At 41.2% G+C, this 21,113-nt stretch overlaps 1 protein-coding gene across 4 annotated transcripts in view; it reads left to right on the top strand.

The window, feature by feature from the left end:
* The window catches only part of LOC139478387 (centlein-like), a 169,694-nt gene that overhangs the window by 51,986 nt on the left and 96,595 nt on the right, over positions 1–21,113 (top strand). For all 4 annotated transcript variants that reach the window (XM_071260845.1, XM_071260852.1, XM_071260829.1 and 1 more), the window contains exon 7: positions 16,102–16,183. In XM_071260845.1, coding sequence (XP_071116946.1) covers positions 16,102–16,183 — 82 coding nt within the window. The remainder of the gene's footprint in view (positions 1–16,101; positions 16,184–21,113) is intronic.

The raw sequence follows: 21,113 nt of genomic DNA, 5'->3' as shown, positions 1-21,113 counted from the left end.
CAAGTACCGTCAGTGAATTCTGCCCTGCTCAGCACACAAAGGCAGGTATCGTAAATTTCCCTTGCTCGTAGAGACACATGACATTATTCCGCTTATTACAACTCCCTGAGTTTACAATAGCAGGGTGAGAGCGGTAGGATTAACACATACAGCGTATCAAACTCGGTGACTGATATCCGTTTGTTATGGCTGATTCTCCAGAGACGCAGCCCAATTGAGGGTCATTGACAAATTAGCAAATTAACCCTAGAGACGGGGGAATATTAATGACAACCCAGCAAGTGCGCTTCTGTGGAAATACGCAGATATGATGGTTGGTGTTGGACTCAGGATTAAGGTTGTAATGTCTGCTATTTGGTTAGCCAACTGTGGGACAGCATCATTCAGATTTCATATTGTGATAGATTGAGGTAGTTATTAATTTAGCTGTGTGATCAAATACGAGGAGCTGCTGTTAGCTAGTGAGGCATTCTTAACTGATTAAGTTGATACATCTCTTTTAATACAACAGCAAATATTGTAAGACATTGTATAGTAGTATTGGCAGGACCTTAAATTTATGTATTATCCATATTGGCACAATTGAAGGCTTCTGATAATTGCAGAAGTTCATTTATCACTTTGACTTCATTCAGAAAGACACCTTTGTGCATTTTATCATACAAACTTGGTTTCTACAGGAGCTATAGGTTGGTTGAGATCAAGTGATATCTTCTGGGAGATATTGCTGCAATGATACTGCATCACAATGCTTTGTAGACCATTGTGATGTCATCCATTACCCTGATGTCACAATCAAATGACATCACAAACCTCCCTGTCACTGAAGCTCTTTATACTCAAAACAATGGTTATTACAGTTTACAAACAGTAAAAGTGGGAAACATTATTTTTGGATGATGAATAGAATTTTACCCTAGTGTCTTCCAGGCTCAAATATATCAAGATTTGGATATTTGTAACTGTTATCAACTCTTCTGGATATATTTAATCTTGGAAAATGCTTTGCTGTGATTCTCTATTTGCTCACCAGTAGCCTGTGTGTTGCAGGAATCGACTAGATTGGAATCGTTTGGTAAGGACCTGTAATTTGACATGACACATCGCACATACTATCAACCTCTGGTTTGTCTGTCCCAGACTTTGTTTTTTACAGGCTATCCTGATATTGCTGTATTATTGCTGAGTCTGGCAGTGTAATACAATCAGAATGGTGTTGTCAAGCAGTGTAATACAATCAGAATAGTGTTGTCAAGCAGTGTAATACAATCAGAATGGTGTTGTCAAGTAGTGTAATACAATCAGAATGGTGTTGTCAAGCAGTGTAATACAATCAGAATAGTGTTGTCAAGCAGTGTAATACAATCAGAATTGTGTTGTCAAGCAGTGTAATACAATCAGAATGGTGTTGTCAAGCAGTGTAATGCAATCAAATGGTGTTGTCAAGCAATGTAATACAATCAGAATGGTGTTGTCAAGCAGTGTAATACAATCAAATGGTGTTGTCAAGCAGTGTTATACAATCAGAATGGTGTTGTCAAGCAGTGTTATACAATCAGAATAGTGTTGTCAAGCAATGTAATACAATCAGAATAGTGTTCTCGATCAGTGTAATACAATCAGAGTGGTGTTGTCAAGCAGTGTAATACAATCAGAATGGTGTTGTCAAGCAGTGTAATGCAATCAGAATGGTGTTGTCAAGCAGTGTTATACAATCAGAATGGTGTTGTCAAGCAGTGTTATACAATCAGAATGGTGTTGTCAAGCAGTGTAATGCAATCAGAATAGTGTTGTCAAGCAGTGTAATACAATCAGAATGGTGTTGTCAAACAGTGTAATGCAATCAGAATGGTGTTGTCAAGCAGTGTTATACAATCAGAATGGTGTTGTCAAGCAGTGTAATACAATCAGAATGGTGTTGTCAAGCAGTGTTTTACAAACAGAATGGTGTTGTCAGCCAGCTTAATAAACTAAACACTTTTGTTTAACCTAAAATATGCACCATGGGTATGATGCAAACAGGAAAGGTGAAAAACCAGATGAATTGCCAGACAATTTAATGTTCATCAAAATAATCCGAATAGTGTTGTCAGAGCTTGTAATACTCATGCCATCCCCACCCCTTTCTCTAGCCCACCCTAGATCTTCCAGTATCAATGTCCCCTCCTTACCATCCACCCAACCCTGTATACCACCCTAGTCCCTCCCCTCCTTCCCATCCCCACCCTGCCTTCTACCCCACCCAAGATCTTCCAGTATCAATGTCCCCTCCTTATCATCCCCACCCAACCCTGTACACCACCCTAGTCCCTCCCCTCCTTCCCATCCCCACCCTGCCTTCTACCCCACCCAAGATCTTCCAGTATCAATGTCCCCTCCTTATCATCCCCACCCAACCCTGTACACCACCCTAGTCCCTCCCCTCCTTCCCATCCCCACCCTGCCTTCTACCCCACCCAAGATCTTCCAGTATCAATGTTCTCTCCTCTTGCCATCATCTCTCCCTCCCCCCCCCCCCCCCCCCATCCTGTACCCAACCCTAGATCTTCCAGTATCAAGTGTCTTCATCCTGCCACCCCCATCCACCACCCCCACACCCCACCCACACCCCATCCTTTACCCCCTAGATTTCCCAGTAGCAAGTGTCCCCCTATATCCTGTACCCCACCCTATAGCTCCAAGTGTCACCTTGCCATCCCACCCTATAGCTCCAAGTGTCACCATGCCATCCCATCCACCCCTATATCCTGTACCCCACCCTATAGCTAGCAGTGTCACCTTGCCACCCCACCCACCCCTATATCCTGTATCCCACCATATAGCTAGCAGTGTCACCTTGCCACCCCACCCACCCCTATATCCTGTACCCCACCATATAGCTAGCAGTGTCACCTTGCCACCCCACCCACCCACCCCTAGATCCTGTACCCCACCCTATAGCTAGCAGTGTCACCTTGCCACCCCACCCACCCCTATATCCTGTATCCCACCATATAGCTAGCAGTGTCACCTTGCCACCCCACCCACCCCTATATCCTGTACCCCACCCTATAGCTAGCAGTGTCACCTTGCCACCCCACCCACCCCTATATCCTGTATCCCACCATATAGCTAGCAGTGTCACCTTGCCACCCCACCCACCCCTATATCCTGTATCCCACCCTATAGCTAGCAGTGTCACCTTGCCACCCCACCCACCCCTATATCCTGTATCCCACCATATAGCTAGCAGTGTCACCTTGCCACCCCACCCACCCCTATATCCTGTACCCCACCCTATAGCTCTCAGTATCCCCTTCCCCCCACCCACCCCACCCCCATATCCTGTGCCCCATCCTATAGCTCCCAGTGTCACCTTGCCACCCCACCCCATCCTGTGGACCCCAATGCTATAGCTCCCAGTATCAAGTGTCACTCTCCTTGCCATCCCAAGTAATGTTCTTTAAACAGTGCCCAGCTGCCTGCGTCACAGCTGTCTTGTGTTTTCGGATATTAGGCACAGGAAATTACTTATTTCCTCTCTGATTTGTGTTCTTGTAAAATTGCAAGAGTCTGTGTCGTATGGCAGAACAGAGCAGTGCGGAACGCATGTCTTGTAGAAGACAGATCTGGGGTGCTTCTTCACTCCCAGTGTTTCATCTACAGCTGGGGCTCGGGATGGGAGACTCCATCAGTATTCACTCTGTCAAGGTTAATGAACAGCACAAAATTTTTTTAATAAGAAGAGAATGTTATTATTTAGGCATTAACTTTCATTGTACTCATTGTTGATGTGTGATGTTAATATTGGGGGATATTATTTCAAAACCCCATGTCTTCAATAGACAAAATAATACCCTTTATGAGAACTTGGTCATCATATGTTGTCTCAAGTCAGTCAAAGGATAAATTCTGAACTTGAATTCACTTTTGAATTATTGGTAAAATATTTGGCACCACATATATCCAAATAAATGACTGTTTCTAACTGAGTGGAAACCAACAAGGGGAATGCTATTTGATGGATGCTTTTTGGGAACAACTTGCAGAGTTAGAGAGTACTTGTCTGGCTGTGTAAAGGAATGCAGATGGTCCCTAATGGCCCCCTCTTGTGACCCCCAAACCGGAGAGGCCATGTGATGCCGCACCTCCAGACTGAGGAGGCTCCCCACCAGTGCCACCATGCTGCTGTGCTGGAAGCAACATTCTCACAATGTTAATTACCTCTTTGGAAAGTTGTTTAGAAGGAGTTGAGTGTTTAATGTGCTGTAGTGAAATAACTCTCAGTTTTCTCAATGATTTAAAAGAAAATTTGATGAATGCAAAGGTTTTATATTGTATCATGAGTAAATGTTGAAAACTAGGGAATGACTCTAATTACTATTCTCTGAGAGTTTAATTCTAAATTCTGTATCATTTTAAATGAACCCAGCACATATTAACAAACTCGTAGTGTGACTTTAAGGAACAACAGCACATATTAATGTATGTCAGATAAAAGTATAACTTGAAATTACAAAGTACAGACTCATTGTGAGATGTTTAGTGAATCTAACATTGACAATGAAATGTCCCTGGCGGCAGCTTCTGCTGTGCTGGGTCCTGTGAGGTCACCTGACTGTCCTGCAAGCCCTGGTGTGACCTCAGTGTCCCAGCAAGTGGACGACAGGTCCAGGAAGTAGTGGGCCCTTGGAAGCACTGCTGTGTGTGTAGGCAGTGGAGTTGACAGTCCTCTCCACAACTCCCCAGTAATACCATTGAGCAAAATCAATAACACATCTTCACATAAACTGGCATGGGACATGGATTGAGCGCTTCTCAATAAAATTTTAGAAAATTTCAATAATTGTCAAATTTCATGTTTTAAAAAATTTAATTACATTAGATGTCAGATATTTGATATCTGTCAAATTTCAGAGTAAGAAAAAAGTAAAATAAGTTTTTACAATAAGTGGCTGGGTAGTACTGCATAGCATGTTTGGTCCCCTTCATTAAGCGCCTCGTGGAGAAAGCGTCCCATCTGTCCCCTCGTCATGGGATCAATAACAGCCAGGACATCACGACTAATTACACTTTCCGCTGTTGACATAGGACAGCCCGCCTTTGGAACAGCCCATGCAGCCTGCCAGTTCTCCAGAGAAATCGGCCACTTTCGGCGGGCGTATCAAATCCGTAACTGAAAAGACGGACAATAACAATTTTATAGGATTTTGTGGCACCTCGACACTGAGGACAGAGTCATGGATATGCCTGTCAATACCAAGTGTGTCCCGGTGTCGTATTGATTCGGACGTCGTGTAATCACGCGGGATTCCGGGTGGCGTGATAAGACGCGCTTCTGCGCCTGTGCCCACAAGTTTCGATTGCATCGCAATTTAATCAAACTGCCTGCCGATTTTCTTTCGCAGATGATTTATTTCTTTTGATGTGAGTCAACAATGGTTTTTTTGTGTGGAATAATGAAAAATAACAGTGAGACGTTAACTTAATTCATAAGCAGTTCTTGTCCCACTGGTTGGTCCTGTTTGCGAATTCCACCACTCTCTCAACAGATAGCATCAGCACTCTTACAAGTGGCAGTGCCACCCCATGGACACATAACACAGACTAACACAACAGTGTTCCACTGACAGATGTAGTCCATGTCTTACTAATAGTAGCAGAATTAACTACTAGCGCCTACACCGACAACTGGCTCCAATCGGGCAGCAGGGGAGATCACCCATGACAGCTGCACATTAACACATGGACATTGCTCGACTTGGTCAGTTTACAGTGTGTCATATACACATGATGTTCACATGATACATACAGTCCCTTTGTTGTGTTTCCAGTCTTTACAAATGGTATGGAAACACAAACTGATTAGTTGTTCTCATAGACTTACTGTTTTTACTTGACAATATCTCCTATTTCGTCACATGTAAAATGTATCGGTTTTATTTCATGGAATATATGTATTATAGAAACATAATGTTGCTTCACTCATATTATTTCTATACAATGCTTATTATTCTCGGAAAAGATTTATGAAAATAGATATGAAATTGGGGTCTTAAATGAGGAAAAATAAAAAGGTATCAACTACATGTACAATTGTTTTAAGACATATTTATCAACTATATGTCCATTTGTTTTAAGACAATTTATCAAATTTCAAGTGGCGACTACGTTCTTAGTTATTTCAGCAGATCTTTAATTAAATTAGTATGCATGTTACCATGTGTTAAGAATGAGCCACTGATGATATCTGTATTGATGATATGTTATTAGCTTTCACACTACACCTTCCTCACATATCAATACATATAATGGTATTTGCATCACAATACAACATATCATGATACTTAATTTGCATGTTTTTTGCATGAAATTTATCAAGCAAATGGGAGGTTGTTTCTAGTAACCAGTTTATGTTTAACTAACATGGTTAATTCAGACTAGTTCTGATTAGTTAAAAAATTGCTACAAAAGTAAAGCATGAATGAATACATGGGAAGGCTCATCATGTATCGCTTTGTCAGATGTTAAGGTGTGATGCATCGATACACTGATGAATGCTGCCATCCCAGCAGATTATGTCATTAAGCTATGTAATCTTTCAGAGTTAGAAAAACTTGTTGAAGGCTTATGGACCAGGAAGTATCAGAATCAAACTCTGTGGAAGAACAGAAGTTCTGTAAATTCTATCAGTTTGATAGGAAATATGATATAGATAAAAATATTGATTGGGATAACCCCTTACTCTGTCATTCTATCATCACAGTTGAACCCACTGTTCAAAAACATCTTTTTTTTATAAGGAGTCAGATACATCTTTCAGTATTGTTCATTTAGTCGGGAGGATATTTGGTTATCAAATGACAGAAATCACAGACATTGGCATTGTCAAGATGTCGTTGAGGTGGATTTAATTTACTATGAAAAAGAGAAATATCAAAAGAGCTCTGTCATTTAGGACAGTCATGGGACTGATACCAGACATAGCTCATGGTTTTTATTTTATTGTCTAACTTAACATGCTAAATCAACAGCCATGAATCTGCGCTGGGCATTACTGCATGTTTCATTTAAGTTAAACAGTAACAATCATGTGGAATTGCTGGGCAACAAAATGGGCAACGATCATGTTGAATTGGTCGTATGGTTTGAGGACATGAGACAAGCTTGTCCCAGCATTGTCGGGATCAAAGAACCAGCAGTGTGCACCACTTAAGTGTTTATCATCTTCAGTCCCGGCCAGAGTCCTGATTGTGTTTTGTGATTATTTAATTACGGGAATCCGGCGAAGGATTTGACTAATTTAGCGGAGCACATGGCCGTGCAGGACAATTATTACAAGCGGTAGTGTTCAACCATCCATGGGTAGGATATTGATTACTGCCGACTGGTGTCGCACAAAATCATTGCAAATCTTGTTGCTGAAGCCTCAAAATGTCTCGTTGTGCAATGCATTAGCTTGACCAATCAGCTGTGGGCAAAGGGTCACATGTCGTCATTTGTCATTTATGTCTTGATTAGACAGCGCTATGTTGGTTACAGAAAGTGATTTTAGGCTTTTTACCAGCACAACGTAATTATATTGAACCCAAAGAAACACAGTTGAAAAGATTTTGAAATTGATAGATTTTTTCGTCTCTGCTTGTCATACAGGCAGTAACACACTTCGCCAGTAGCAGTAAGGATTTTATTGAATTATGATAGCTTGTAATCATATTCGGGGGCTTCTGTCAGTTTATTCCTTGCCCACAGCTATGTGAAATTTGAAAAAAGTGTTTTATTGTCTATTAATTTTAATTATGTTCATGAAAGTGATGCTGATCATTTTCCAATTTGGGTATGTGGCTGGACGCTGTCGCAGAGCCTATTAGGTTGCAATTCTGATTATGACAGTGTTATGAGGGGGATAATTAATGACACGATGCTATCAGCGCTGTAGTGATTAATGGGAGCCAGAGTGGAGAGGACATGTTTTATCACATCCACTTGACTCTCAGTCCTTCACGGAGGGAATAAATCACACGCAGCCATTCTGTCCCATATCTTTTTCACTCCAGACCTTTCCTGGAATGAATGACTTTGACTTGTGCATCCTGTTGCACATGTCATATGTTGATTGCAAAATGAATAGTCATTTCTTGTGAGAAATTGTCACATGTCATATTTGCGTTAGCTGGCTTAGAGTGATTCACTTCAAAAATATTCACAACACTGATAGTCTGCAAGACTTAAACATGATTGCTGTATGTGATGTCATCTTTACCAGGATAGTTTGCATTTATACAGTGTATAAGGGATGTGTTTCTGTGTCACATATTTGACTTTGAAACATCATGACTTGATAAAACTCAATGATTGACAGTCCTCTTAATATCCAACATTCCTGACCCGATGATCTAGTTTTGACAGGATGGGAACCTTTTATTCATCTTTTCCTTTTTTGAGATGTTTATCATTTTGAGCAGTATATGTAATCTATGTGCTCTCTAACCAGATATTTAAACAGCATACTACCTAATGATTCCTAATATTCACTACATTTATCATACAGTTTTCTGGTATAACGCTTCAGACAAGTCCTTGGCAGACATTTACAGCAAAGACGTATATTTGATTTTGTAATTGAATGTTACACATCCGACACTGATTGCATGTCTGGATGCAGAGAAAAGTCATAACCTGGGTACATTCATTTATTTTTTCGGTCTAAATCCCAACGAGTCTTGATAGTTGGGGAGGGTGATCCATGAGACTTGTCACAATCATTGTCAGTTCTCTGGCAGCCATTGTTGCAGCATCACCTTCACAACGCAACACAGACTCCAAACATGACTTCATCTTGCCAAAGTTACACATGGAGGTGAAGGTGCTGCCATCTTGAAATCACTCATGATTTGGAGAAGATGATGATGGCATATGAAACCTAATCCAATCACTGTACAAATCATGGTCCTGCTGTTTTTTGGGATTAGTACCTGTTAGTTGATCAATGTTGGGGTCACTAGTTGGAGAATTCATCCACATTTCACTGGACATCCTGAAGTGCAAGTTGTCTGTTATTCCTTACAACAGTTTCAAGGATCACTCAATGTTTTTAAAATCGTGATTTATAATCCTTATAAATAGGATTATAATAGTTGCCTTTTTTCGGAATCATCATTATTGGCAGAAGTAGTTTTTTGGAAGTACTAGTGTTAATATTTATGATTTATCCATATTAGAATCAAGATCAGTTTATTTCTCCAAATCACCAACAGTGGTAGAGAAGCATATGCATACACAATGTCTATGCAGAAATATAGAAATGGCAGGTGTGTGTATAAATATATTGACACACAATGTTCTACTTGACCCTTTTAGATTGGTTTTCATAATTGGGTACTGCTTGATCTTCCATTATTCCAAATATTATAAAGTTGAAATCTTAATTGTTTCGTGGACCAAATATTTCTAATATATTTCTAATTTATGTTACCCAATGAAATTGTTTACAGTTGGCAAACTATTTATGAGTTAAACTACAAAGAAGATTCATGTGGCTTTAATTTTTGTTAAATTTGATCATGTCTAAATTAAAGATACCATGAGAGATCCCAGACGTAGAGTTCTCCATGATACCAATTGCTGATGCATTGTAAAACAGTGTTACCATGTCTGTGATGCCCAATCACAGTGTTTTTGTCTTGGTGTCAATCAAGGGGCTGACACAATGAAGGTGACACAATACAAGCACTGTTGTTGAAAAAACAAAGCCCATAAATTGTCACAATTTGTAGTCTACACATTAGGTAGATACACAGCTATAAAAGTAGTACTGACATTTATTTGTGTGCTGTGCAATTTGTTCCATTACTTTGTAGGACATGTGAGAATGTCCTGATACTAATCTGCTTATTTAATCTGCATTTGTTGCAAGTTAACACTTGTTCAGAAAAATGCTTTATGGTCCCTTTAGAATGTCCAGTATAAAATCTACATTTCTAAGTACAATTTGTAGTACCTTATTTACCATGGGGATCCAGACAGATACTCTGTCTCTATGAAGCATTATAAGTCACTAAAATACAAAGGATCGATATAGTTAGAAAGCGTATCTTGAAGAAAATGATAAATGGAAGTAATAAATTGTTTTGGGATTGCATGGGGTTTATTTACTTCAGAATATAAATATTTGTTTTTGACGAATGGTTTCCTTTTCAAGCTACGGAAATCCCAACCTTTGACTTTTTTTACCAGCAACCCATGCTTGCCCCAAAAGGCGACTATGTTTGTTGTAAGAGGTGACCAACAGGATCGGGTGGTGACTTGGTAGATGTATGTCATGTGATGTATCCCAATTGCATGGATCAATGCTCATGATCTTAATCACTGGATTGCCTGGTCCAGACTCGAGTATTTACAGACCACCGTCATAAAGCTGGAATATTGCTGAGTGTGGCGTTAAACAACAAACAAAATTTTGTGACCAAGAAAACGCCCGACTGAAATGGAATATTTGGTCCAAATTCTGTGCCCGAACTTGAGTTTGATTCCAAATTATTTTATGCTCATTCAATCATTGACTGAAAGAGATGAAGAATGTATGTATGTGTCGTGTAGTATGTGTTAGACAGTTGGTCCCCTCTCTGTACAGGACTGATGTGTGTTGTTTGGTTGAGATGAAGAATGTATGTATGTGTAGTATAGTATGTGTTAGACAGTTGGTCCCCTCTCTGTACAGGACTGATGTTAGTTGTTAGGTTCAGGTGAAGAATGTATGTATGTGTCGTGTAGTATGTGTTAGAGAGTTGGTCCTCTCTCTGTTCAGGACTGATGTTAGTTGTTTGGTTGAGGTGAAGAATGTATGTATGTGTCGTGTAGTATGTGTTAGACAGTTGGTCCCCTCTCTGTACAGGACTGATGTTAGTTGTTTGGTTCAGGTGAAGAATGTATGTATGTGTAGTATAGTATGTGTTAGACAGTTGGTCCCCTCTCTGTACAGGACTGATGTTAGTTGTTTGGTTGAGGTGAAGAATGTATGTATGTGTCGTGTAGTATGTGTTAGACAGTTGGTCCCCTCTCTGTACAGGACTGATGTGAGTTGTTTGGTTCAGGTGAAGAATGTATGTATGTGTTGTGTAGTATGTGTTAGAGAGTTGGTCCCCTCTCTGTACAGGACTGATGTTAGTTGTTTGGTTGAGGTGAAGAATGTATGTATGTGTCGTGTAGTATGTGTTAGAGAGTTGGTCCCCTCTCTGTACAGGACTGATGTGAGTTGTTTGGTTCAGGTAAAGAATGTATGTATGTGTAGTGTAGTATGTGTTAGACAGTTGGTCCCCTCTCTGTACAGGACTGATGTTAGTTGTTTGGTTGAGGTGAAGAATGTATGTATGGGTCGTATAGTATGTGTTAGACAGTTGGTCCCCTCTCTGTACAGGACTGATGTGAGTTGTTTGGTTGAGGTGAAGAATGTATGTATGTGTCGTGTAGTATGTGTTAGACAGTTGGTCCCCTCTCTGTACAGGACTGATGTTAATTGTTTGGTTGAGGTGAAGAATGTATGTATGTGTCGTGTAGTATGTGTTAGACAGTTGGTCCCCTCTCTGTACAGGACTGATGTGAGTTGTTTGGTTCAGGTAAAGAATGTATGTATGTGTAGTGTAGTATGTGTTAGACAGTTGGTCCCCTCTCTGTACAGGACTGATGTTAGTTGTTTGGTTGAGGTGAAGAATGTATGTATGGGTCGTATAGTATGTGTTAGACAGTTGGTCCCCTCTCTGTACAGGACTGATGTGAGTTGTTTGGTTGAGGTGAAGAATGTATGTATGTGTCGTGTAGTATGTGTTAGACAGTTGGTCCCCTCTCTGTACAGGACTGATGTTAATTGTTTGGTTGAGGTGAAGAATGTATGTATGTGTCGTGTAGTATGTGTTAGACAGTTGGTCCCCTCTCTGTACAGGACTGATGTGAGTTGTTTGGTTGAGGTGAAGAATGTATGTATGTGTCGTGTAGTATGTGTTAGACAGTTGGTCCCCTCTCTGTACAGGACTGATGTTAGTTGTTTGGTTGAGGTGAAGAATGTATGTATGTGTTGTATAGTATGTGTTAGAGAGTTGGTTCCCTCTCTGTACAGGACTGATGTGAGTTGTTTGGTTGAGGTGAAGAATGTATGTATGTGTCATGTAGTATGTGTTAGACAGTTGGTCCCCTCTCTGTACAGGACTGATGTTAGTTGTTTGGTTGAGTTGAAGAATGTATGTATGTGTAGTGTAGTATGTGTTAGACAGTTGGTCCCCTCTCTGTACAGGACTGATGTGAGTTGTTTGGTTGAGGTGAAGAATGTATGTATGTGTAGTGTAGTATGTGTTAGACAGTTGGTCCCCTCTCTGTACAGGACTGATGTTAGTTGTTTGGTTGAGGTGAAGAATGTATGTATGTGTCGTGTAGTATGTGTTAGACAGTTGGTCCCCTCTCTGTACAGGACTGATGTGAGTTGTTTGGTTCAGGTGAAGAATGTATGTATGTGTAGTGTAGTATGTGTTAGACAGTTGGTCCCCTCTCTGTACAGGACTGATGTTAGTTGTTTGGTTGAGGTGAAGAATGTATGTATGTGTAGTGTAGTATGTGTTAGACAGTTGGTCCCCTCTCTGTACAGGACTGATGTGAGTTGTTTGGTTGAGGTGAAGAATGTATGTATGTGTTGTATAGTATGTGTTAGACAGTTGGTCCCCTCTCTGTACAGGACTGATGTTAGTTGTTTGGTTGAGGTGAAGAATGTATGTATGTGTAGTGTAGTATGTATTAGACAGTTGGTCCCCTCTCTGTACAGGACTGATGTGAGTTGTTTGGTTGAGGTGAAGAATGTATGTATGTGTCGTGTAGCATGTGTCGTGTAGTATGTGTTAGACAGTTGGTCCCCTCTCTGTACAGGACTGATGTGAGTTGTTTGGTTGAGGTGAAGAATGTATGTATGTGTAGTGTAGTATGTGTTAGACAGTTGGTCCCCTCTCTGTACAGGACTGATGTTAGTTGTTTGGTTGAGGTGAAGAATGTATGTATGTGTTGTATAGTATGTGTTAGAGAGTTGGTTCCCTCTCTGTACAGGACTGATGTGAGTTGTTTGGTTGAGGTGAAGAATGTATGTATGTGTCATGTAGTATGTGTTAGACAGTTGGTCCCCTCTCTGTACAGGACTGATGTTAGTTGTTTGGTTGAGTTGAAGAATGTATGTATGTGTAGTGTAGTATGTGTTAGACAGTTGGTCCCCTCTCTGTACAGGACTGATGTGAGTTGTTTGGTTGAGGTGAAGAATGTATGTATGTGTAGTGTAGTATGTGTTAGACAGTTGGTCCCCTCTCTGTACAGGACTGATGTTAGTTGTTTGGTTGAGGTGAAGAATGTATGTATGTGTCGTGTAGTATGTGTTAGACAGTTGGTCCCCTCTCTGTACAGGACTGATGTGAGTTGTTTGGTTCAGGTGAAGAATGTATGTATGTGTAGTGTAGTATGTGTTAGACAGTTGGTCCCCTCTCTGTACAGGACTGATGTTAGTTGTTTGGTTGAGGTGAAGAATGTATGTATGTGTCGTGTAGTATGTGTTAGACAGTTGGTCCCCTCTCTGTACAGGACTGATGTGAGTTGTTTGGTTGAGGTGAAGAATGTATGTATGTGTTGTATAGTATGTGTTAGACAGTTGGTCCCCTCTCTGTACAGGACTGATGTTAGTTGTTTGGTTGAGGTGAAGAATGTATGTATGTGTAGTGTAGTATGTATTAGACAGTTGGTCCCCTCTCTGTACAGGACTGATGTGAGTTGTTTGGTTGAGGTGAAGAATGTATGTATGTGTCGTGTAGCATGTGTCGTGTAGTATGTGTTAGACAGTTGGTCCCCTCTCTGTACAGGACTGATGTGAGTTGTTTGGTTGAGGTGAAGAATGTATGTATGTGTAGTGTAGTATGTGTTAGACAGTTGGTCCCCTCTCTGTACAGGACTGATGTTAGTTGTTTGGTTGAGGTGAAGAATGTATGTATGTGAAGTGTAGTATGTGTTAGACAGTTGGTCCCCTCTCTGTACAGGACTGATGTTAGTTGTTTGGTTGAAGTGAAGAATGTATGTATGTGAAGTGTAGTATGTGTTAGACAGTTGGTCCCCTCTCTGTACACGACTGATGTGAGTTGTTTGGTTCAGGTGAAGAATGTATGTATGTGTCGTGTAGTATGTGTTAGACAGTTGGTCCCCTCTCTGTACACGACTGATGTGAGTTGTTTGGTTGAGGTGAAGAATGTATGTATGTGTCGTGTAGTATGTGTTAGACAGTTGGTCCCCTCTCTGTACAGGACTGATGTGAGTTGTTTGGTTGAGGTGAAGAATGTATGTATGTGTCGTGTAGTATGTGTTAGACAGTTGGTCCCCTCTCTGTACAGGACTGATGTGAGTTGTTTGGTTGAGGTGAAGAATGTATGTATGTGTCGTGTAGTATGTGTTAGACAGTTGGTCCCCTCTCTGTACAGGACTGATGTTAGTTGTTTGGTTGAGGTGAAGAATGTATGTATGTGTTGTATAGTATGTGTTAGAGAGTTGGTTCCCTCTCTGTACAGGACTGATGTGAGTTGTTTGGTTGAGGTGAAGAATGTATGTATGTGTCATGTAGTATGTGTTAGACAGTTGGTCCCCTCTCTGTACAGGACTGATGTTAGTTGTTTGGTTGAGTTGAAGAATGTATGTATGTGTAGTGAAGTATGTGTTAGACAGTTGGTCCCCTCTCTGTACAGGACTGATGTGAGTTGTTTGGTTGAGGTGAAGAATGTATGTATGTGTAGTGTAGTATGTGTTAGACAGTTGGTCCCCTCTCTGTACAGGACTGATGTTAGTTGTTTGGTTGAGGTGAAGAATGTATGTATGTGTCGTGTAGTATGTGTTAGACAGTTGGTCCCCTCTCTGTACAGGACTGATGTGAGTTGTTTGGTTCAGGTGAAGAATGTATGTATGTGTAGTGTAGTATGTGTTAGACAGTTGGTCCCCTCTCTGTACAGGACTGATGTTAGTTGTTTGGTTGAGGTGAAGAATGTATGTATGTGTCGTGTAGTATGTGTTAGACAGTTGGTCCCCTCTCTGTACAGGACTGATGTGAGTTGTTTGGTTGAGGTGAAGAATGTATGTATGTGTTGTATAGTATGTGTTAGACAGTTGGTCCCCTCTCTGTACAGGACTGATGTTAGTTGTTTGGTTGAGGTGAAGAATGTATGTATGTGTAGTGTAGTATGTATTAGACAGTTGGTCCCCTCTCTGTACAGGACTGATGTGAGTTGTTTGGTTGAGGTGAAGAATGTATGTATGTGTCGTGTAGCATGTGTAGTGTAGTATGTGTTAGACAGTTGGTCCCCTCTCTGTACAGGACTGATGTGAGTTGTTTGGTTGAGGTGAAGAATGTATGTATGTGTAGTGTAGTATGTGTTAGACAGTTGGTCCCCTCTCTGTACAGGACTGATGTTAGTTGTTTGGTTGAGGTGAAGAATGTATGTATGTGAAGTGTAGTATGTGTTAGACAGTTGGTCCCCTCTCTGTACAGGACTGATGTTAGTTGTTTGGTTGAAGTGAAGAATGTATGTATGTGAAGTGTAGTATGTGTTAGACAGTTGGTCCCCTCTCTGTACACGACTGATGTGAGTTGTTTGGTTCAGGTGAAGAATGTATGTATGTGTCGTGTAGTATGTGTTAGACAGTTGGTCCCCTCTCTGTACACGACTGATGTGAGTTGTTTGGTTGAGGTGAAGAATGTATGTATGTGTCGTGTAGTATGTGTTAGACAGTTGGTCCCCTCTCTGTACAGGACTGATGTGAGTTGTTTGGTTGAGGTGAAGAATGTATGTATGTGTCGTGTAGTATGTGTTAGACAGTTGGTCCCCTCTCTGTACAGGACTGATGTGAGTTGTTTGGTTGAGGTGAAGAATGTATGTATGTGTTGTATAGTATGTGTTAGACAGTTGGTCCCCTCTCTGTACAGGACTGATGTGAGTTGTTTGGTTGAGGTGAAGAATGTATGTATGTGTAGTGTAGTATGTGTCGTGTAGTATGTGAAGTGTAGTATGTGTTAGACAGTTGGTCCCCTCTCTGTACAGGACTGATGTTAGTTGTTTGGTTCAGGTGAAGAGTTTGGAGACTAAGGAGCAGAGCAGTGATGAAATCCATCGCCAGACCATCACCAACACCCAGAGAGAGAAGCATGGTGGGTATTTGTAAATAATATAGTTACATGTTCCACACACCAGCAGTCACTTCAGTCCAGGGTCAACTTGCACAACATGATCCTCGGTTGTGACTGATGTAGCTCCAGAACTCTAAACAGACTGATAGTTGTAGCACTAAGATCACCTATTCTGTGCAATGGATATTTATCACTCAGCTTTGAAACTGTGATAACAGTAATTCATACGAAACTACTACCTCCATTACATCTTTGCCATAAATCCTATATTTTGGCTTCAGTCACACTAACTAAAATTTTCAGATTTTCAACAGACATCCTCTTCACTGTCAATTACACAACTAGTTGTTCCCAAATAGCATCACAACCAATCAAGCTATGATGTATGCAATGGCGTGTACCTTCACTTCTTCCCTGTGTGTGCTTGAGTCAACACCTATATTATAGTTGTAACGATCTAGGACTTGGTAGTAAATCACATTAACTCTTTCAACACCGCAGGCCGGTTATCCGGCCAAGAAGCATCGAGTCCCCAGACTCGGTAGGCCGGTTATCCGGCCAAGCCGTAGTCACGTCAAAACAGTATATATTTTTATGGACCGACCTGTGATATCATTCATTTATTAAATCTATCACATTTCACAATGTCTGAAATATGTATTCCATTTCAATTTATCAATTTTTATCGATAAATTAAAAAATTATTCACTATTTCCCGCGATGTTATTGAAAATAAAATTCTCAGACACACATTTCGACAACGGGTCCACATCGAACATGTCCAAGAGCAAATTAAAGACGTTTTAAACAAATCTTTAAATATATTATACAAAGTAATAAACAAAATCAACAAAAATATCTCTTAAAGTAATCAAACTTACATCTAAGTTATTATTTCCATCTTTTCATGTAATGTAAGTCAAATGACATCTCGGCTTTCGTCGCCTTGAATTCTCGGCTCAGACACGATGTTTAATGCAAAAATATATTCATGAAAAATCTTTGTCACAGCTCGTAACCTAGCACGATACATTCACGAAGTTCCATATTTTTAATATATATCGTGATTTCCTGCTTAAAACGTTCAGAATAACACGATTTAACAAATATCTTTCGCCAACTTGTGAAATTTATCAAACACGAGCTTGGTATCACAGCTGTTATTTGATTGGCTGCCTTAGGTCACATGCTCAAAATAGACCAATCACGAAACTTGTTGCAGATTTCAGCAAGAAAGCGTCATTAGAAACCAATTTTAATCCAATGAAATCGCTTGTTATAACTACGATAAAAAAACAGGCGATGTTATGAGCATGTAGATGAAGGAATAAGCTTTCCAGCGATGTGTCATATGCCATTCTTCGACGAACGTGCTTTTCATACGAAGCCTCGAAAATGGGGGTATTTCTTCATGTTACTGAGCGGACAGCCGCTGTTATCGGGAAATGGGTGAGGATATAGATACTGTTTATAATTCTTTTTAAAATGATTTTCAATCACGTAAACAATGAAAATAAAACAGAAATAGGTAAGTGGATTTAATGAAATCTTATATTTGCCGAAAATAGTCAACTTTTCGCTTCCTTTGTCCCTAATCTGGACGTTAACAACGTGTTAGCTTACATTTTTTATATACAACAAACTTAAATAAGTTGTAAATGCATTATTTTAAATAATGTGAAAAACATAACTTTCATATTTATAAACCATAGGATCAGACCTTTCAAATGGTGTATAAAATGTAGTAGCAAATATATTTTACAAGCAGATATTTTCTTTGATAAATGTTGGCTTCATCTATCACACAAGAGTCTCTGGGAACTCGGTGTCCCAGCAGTAAACACTTCTGGTTGACTGGTGTTGAAAGAGTTAATGTAAGATTATTTTAATAGTTTTCTACACAGACAAATTCACTGCAAGTACATATTATAAGGCTGCAAGCTGAAGTGACGATCGCACAGACGTAAGTAGAGCTGGTGTTAGGTGCTTGCTAAGAGGCGGGAAGCGGCTAAATAGAAAGACTACTGACTCTGCTAGGGCCCCAGCCGCTTCCCTAGCGCCTCCCTCCTCTACCTCCGGTCCATCTGCTGTGCTCTCTATGTGATATGATGAAGACAAAGTTCTCTAAAATCAACGAATAAATGGAGAAGTTAGCAGCTCTGGCTAAAAAGAGTCCCCAGGTCAAGAGACTGCATGGAGGACAGCCTACCCCAGCCGACTGTACCGACCAGACAATTATCCAGCTAGTCAACCAGCCAGAACAGCTGTATGACCAGCCGAGGCCACACGGCACTGATCCACCACGGACGCAGCACAGACTCCAGGATAACTCTGCCGGCTGACCAGCAGTTTACCCAGTCGACTGTTAGGTCACCGTACTGCCATGGCACGGACTCCATGGCTAATCCACCGACCATCCAGTCGATAGGCCTACCGTATGATCTTCATCAGCAGACAGTACCCAAGCCAGCCACACGGACCACACAAGACCATCCAGCCGAATGTTATACTAACAGAGAGGAGGATCACTATACGGGACCCGTTACTCACGGGCAGCCATCTCAAGCCGCACAGACTTTGATCATACCCGAATCCTGGCCACTGGCAGAGGATGAACAGCATGGGGATGACAATGATTATCCAACCTCCTCGGGAGCTTCCCATGGTCACTGGGAGGTGGAAACGGAGTACTATGAAGATACCAATCAGGCTGATGACTCACCCCTGTGGGATTTTACGGAGGGATATACATTTGTAGAACTCATCGAGGAATTATTGGCGCTTATATCAACTGGTTTGTCTCTGGAATCAGACACATCATTCCACCATTATAGACATCATATGAAGGCATAACAGGAGACACGCCTGTGACTATCAGGACTGATCAAGTCGGACTCATCCACAGCCTACTACATACTATTGTAAGATTGCAGGAAGACTTACTCTCCAGCCAAGTGTGGATGTCTTCACAGCTATTATGGCTGCAGCGTCAACAACTCTTAGCCCAGATTCATTCTAAAGCCGTTTCCATCCTAACCAAGAGGTTGATAATGTCACAACCCGTATCAGCTCCCACGATATTCAACGGGAAACTGTGACATGTAATAGATGAAGTCAGGCAAGATACAACGGAAAAATTCCAAGCATCAACTATCAGCCTGGCTGCCAAGGCTCATGGATCTTCCCAATTCCAAAAGCGTCACTGGGACCAAAAAGATTCATCTTACAAACAGCCTCCACGAAGAAGTTTGTCCCCTCCGGGAAGGATTAATTCCAACCAAGTCAGGGGATGACTAAAGCCAATCTTCTCAGGAATCTTTTTGTCAGCCAGACTGCAAGAAATGAGGTTTCTACCAACATGGAAGATCTGGAGGCAGAGGCGAACATAGATTCTGACTTCCCTGCCACCCATGCCGACGCTATACCCTTTCGACCTGGATTGTGATTTACGCCTACCGTCTTTCAACATAATACCAACTTATGAGACTGCTCCGGTTCAAGACATCATATGCGTTGGAGCAAGATTCCAACTAAACTAGGGATATCTATGCCCACCAGAGGATCGCTTCGTCAAGACTATCACGATGATTCAATCACTATCAAGTCAACCCAGCAGGTCTCTGAGGTGGTGGATATCTCTTCTAGGTAACTTAACGTCTCTACAGGATATGACCTTCAGAGGAAGGCTGATGCTACATCCTCTACAGTCATGGATCAATTCACTATGATCACAGACCCTAGAATTCCGGACTCAGTTACCTACCAACTTAGTACAAGACCTGCATTGGTGGACCCACAGAGAACATGTGATGAATGGCATCCCTCATGCCCGAACACCATCTATTCACAGATGCGTCAGATTCGGGATAGGAAGCCCATATGGACGATCTAACTGTACAGGGATTATTGAACACCGGAGAAAATATCCTCCATATCAATTGCAAGGAAATGAAGGCCATCTATTATGCCATCCTAGCATGGAAGATACGCCAATCTCAATCATCTATCCTTATAGCCAAGGACAAACATCACAGTAGTGGCGTATATCCAGAAACAAGGAGGAACCTGATCCAGCTCCCTGATGATGAAGACCACACGAGTGTTTGCCTTGGCAGACTCCAATCAATTGCTTGATGGAAGCGAGACATATACACGGGAAATTGAACATCCTTACCGACAGCCTTTTTAACCAGGGGAGAATAATGGCATCAGAATGGACCTTACATCCCCAGACCTTTGCTTGGATAACCAAGTTATGGGACACACATCACCTAGCTCTGTTTGCCACCTGCCAGAACTTTCAACTTCCGGTTTATGCCAGTCCACGACCCAAGAGCTCACCAGATCGATGCGCTATCGTTGGATTGGAGGAGTCTATTTGCATTCGCATTCCCACCATGGTCTCTCCTAGACAAGGTCATAGACAAGGTCATACACAAGGTCGAGGAGACAGATTGCATGATAATCCTGATAGCACCAATCTGGTCCAGCAAGGCATGGTTCCCCAGAATTCTAAGGCTACTAATGGAAGAACCTAACCAGTTACCTCTTCGTCAAGATCTGTTATGACAACCCAACTCTAGCATTTTCCACGACAATCTGCCCAGCCTACATCTAACCGCCTAGAAGTTATCCCGCACAAGATGTAGACATCTGGATACTCTGAGCTTGCCTCGGAAGCTGTGGCAAGATCATGGAGTATTATTACTGCCTCCAGTGACCAGAAGTGATGTCAGCACTGGCAATAGCAGTGCAAGGTTAACTATGCAGGAAATGACGTCTTGTTTAGACCTTGAGAGACGTCATTTTTCAATAAAGAATGCGAAACCGGAAGTGACGTCAAAACCGGAAGTGACGTCAAAACCGGTATTAGTGTCACAAATCCAAAGTTAACAAGAAATGACGTCATTGGGTGGAAATGGACCAGAAATAACTTATTATTACCAACAAG

Source organism: Haliotis cracherodii, unplaced genomic scaffold (assembly GCF_022045235.1).
Source record: "Haliotis cracherodii isolate W230 unplaced genomic scaffold, xgHalCrac1.p SCAF_1, whole genome shotgun sequence".
NCBI classification, from domain to species: domain Eukaryota; kingdom Metazoa; phylum Mollusca; class Gastropoda; order Lepetellida; family Haliotidae; genus Haliotis; species Haliotis cracherodii.
The sequence above is the reverse complement of the archived record's forward strand: the minus strand, read 5'-3'. Positions and strand labels throughout refer to the sequence as shown.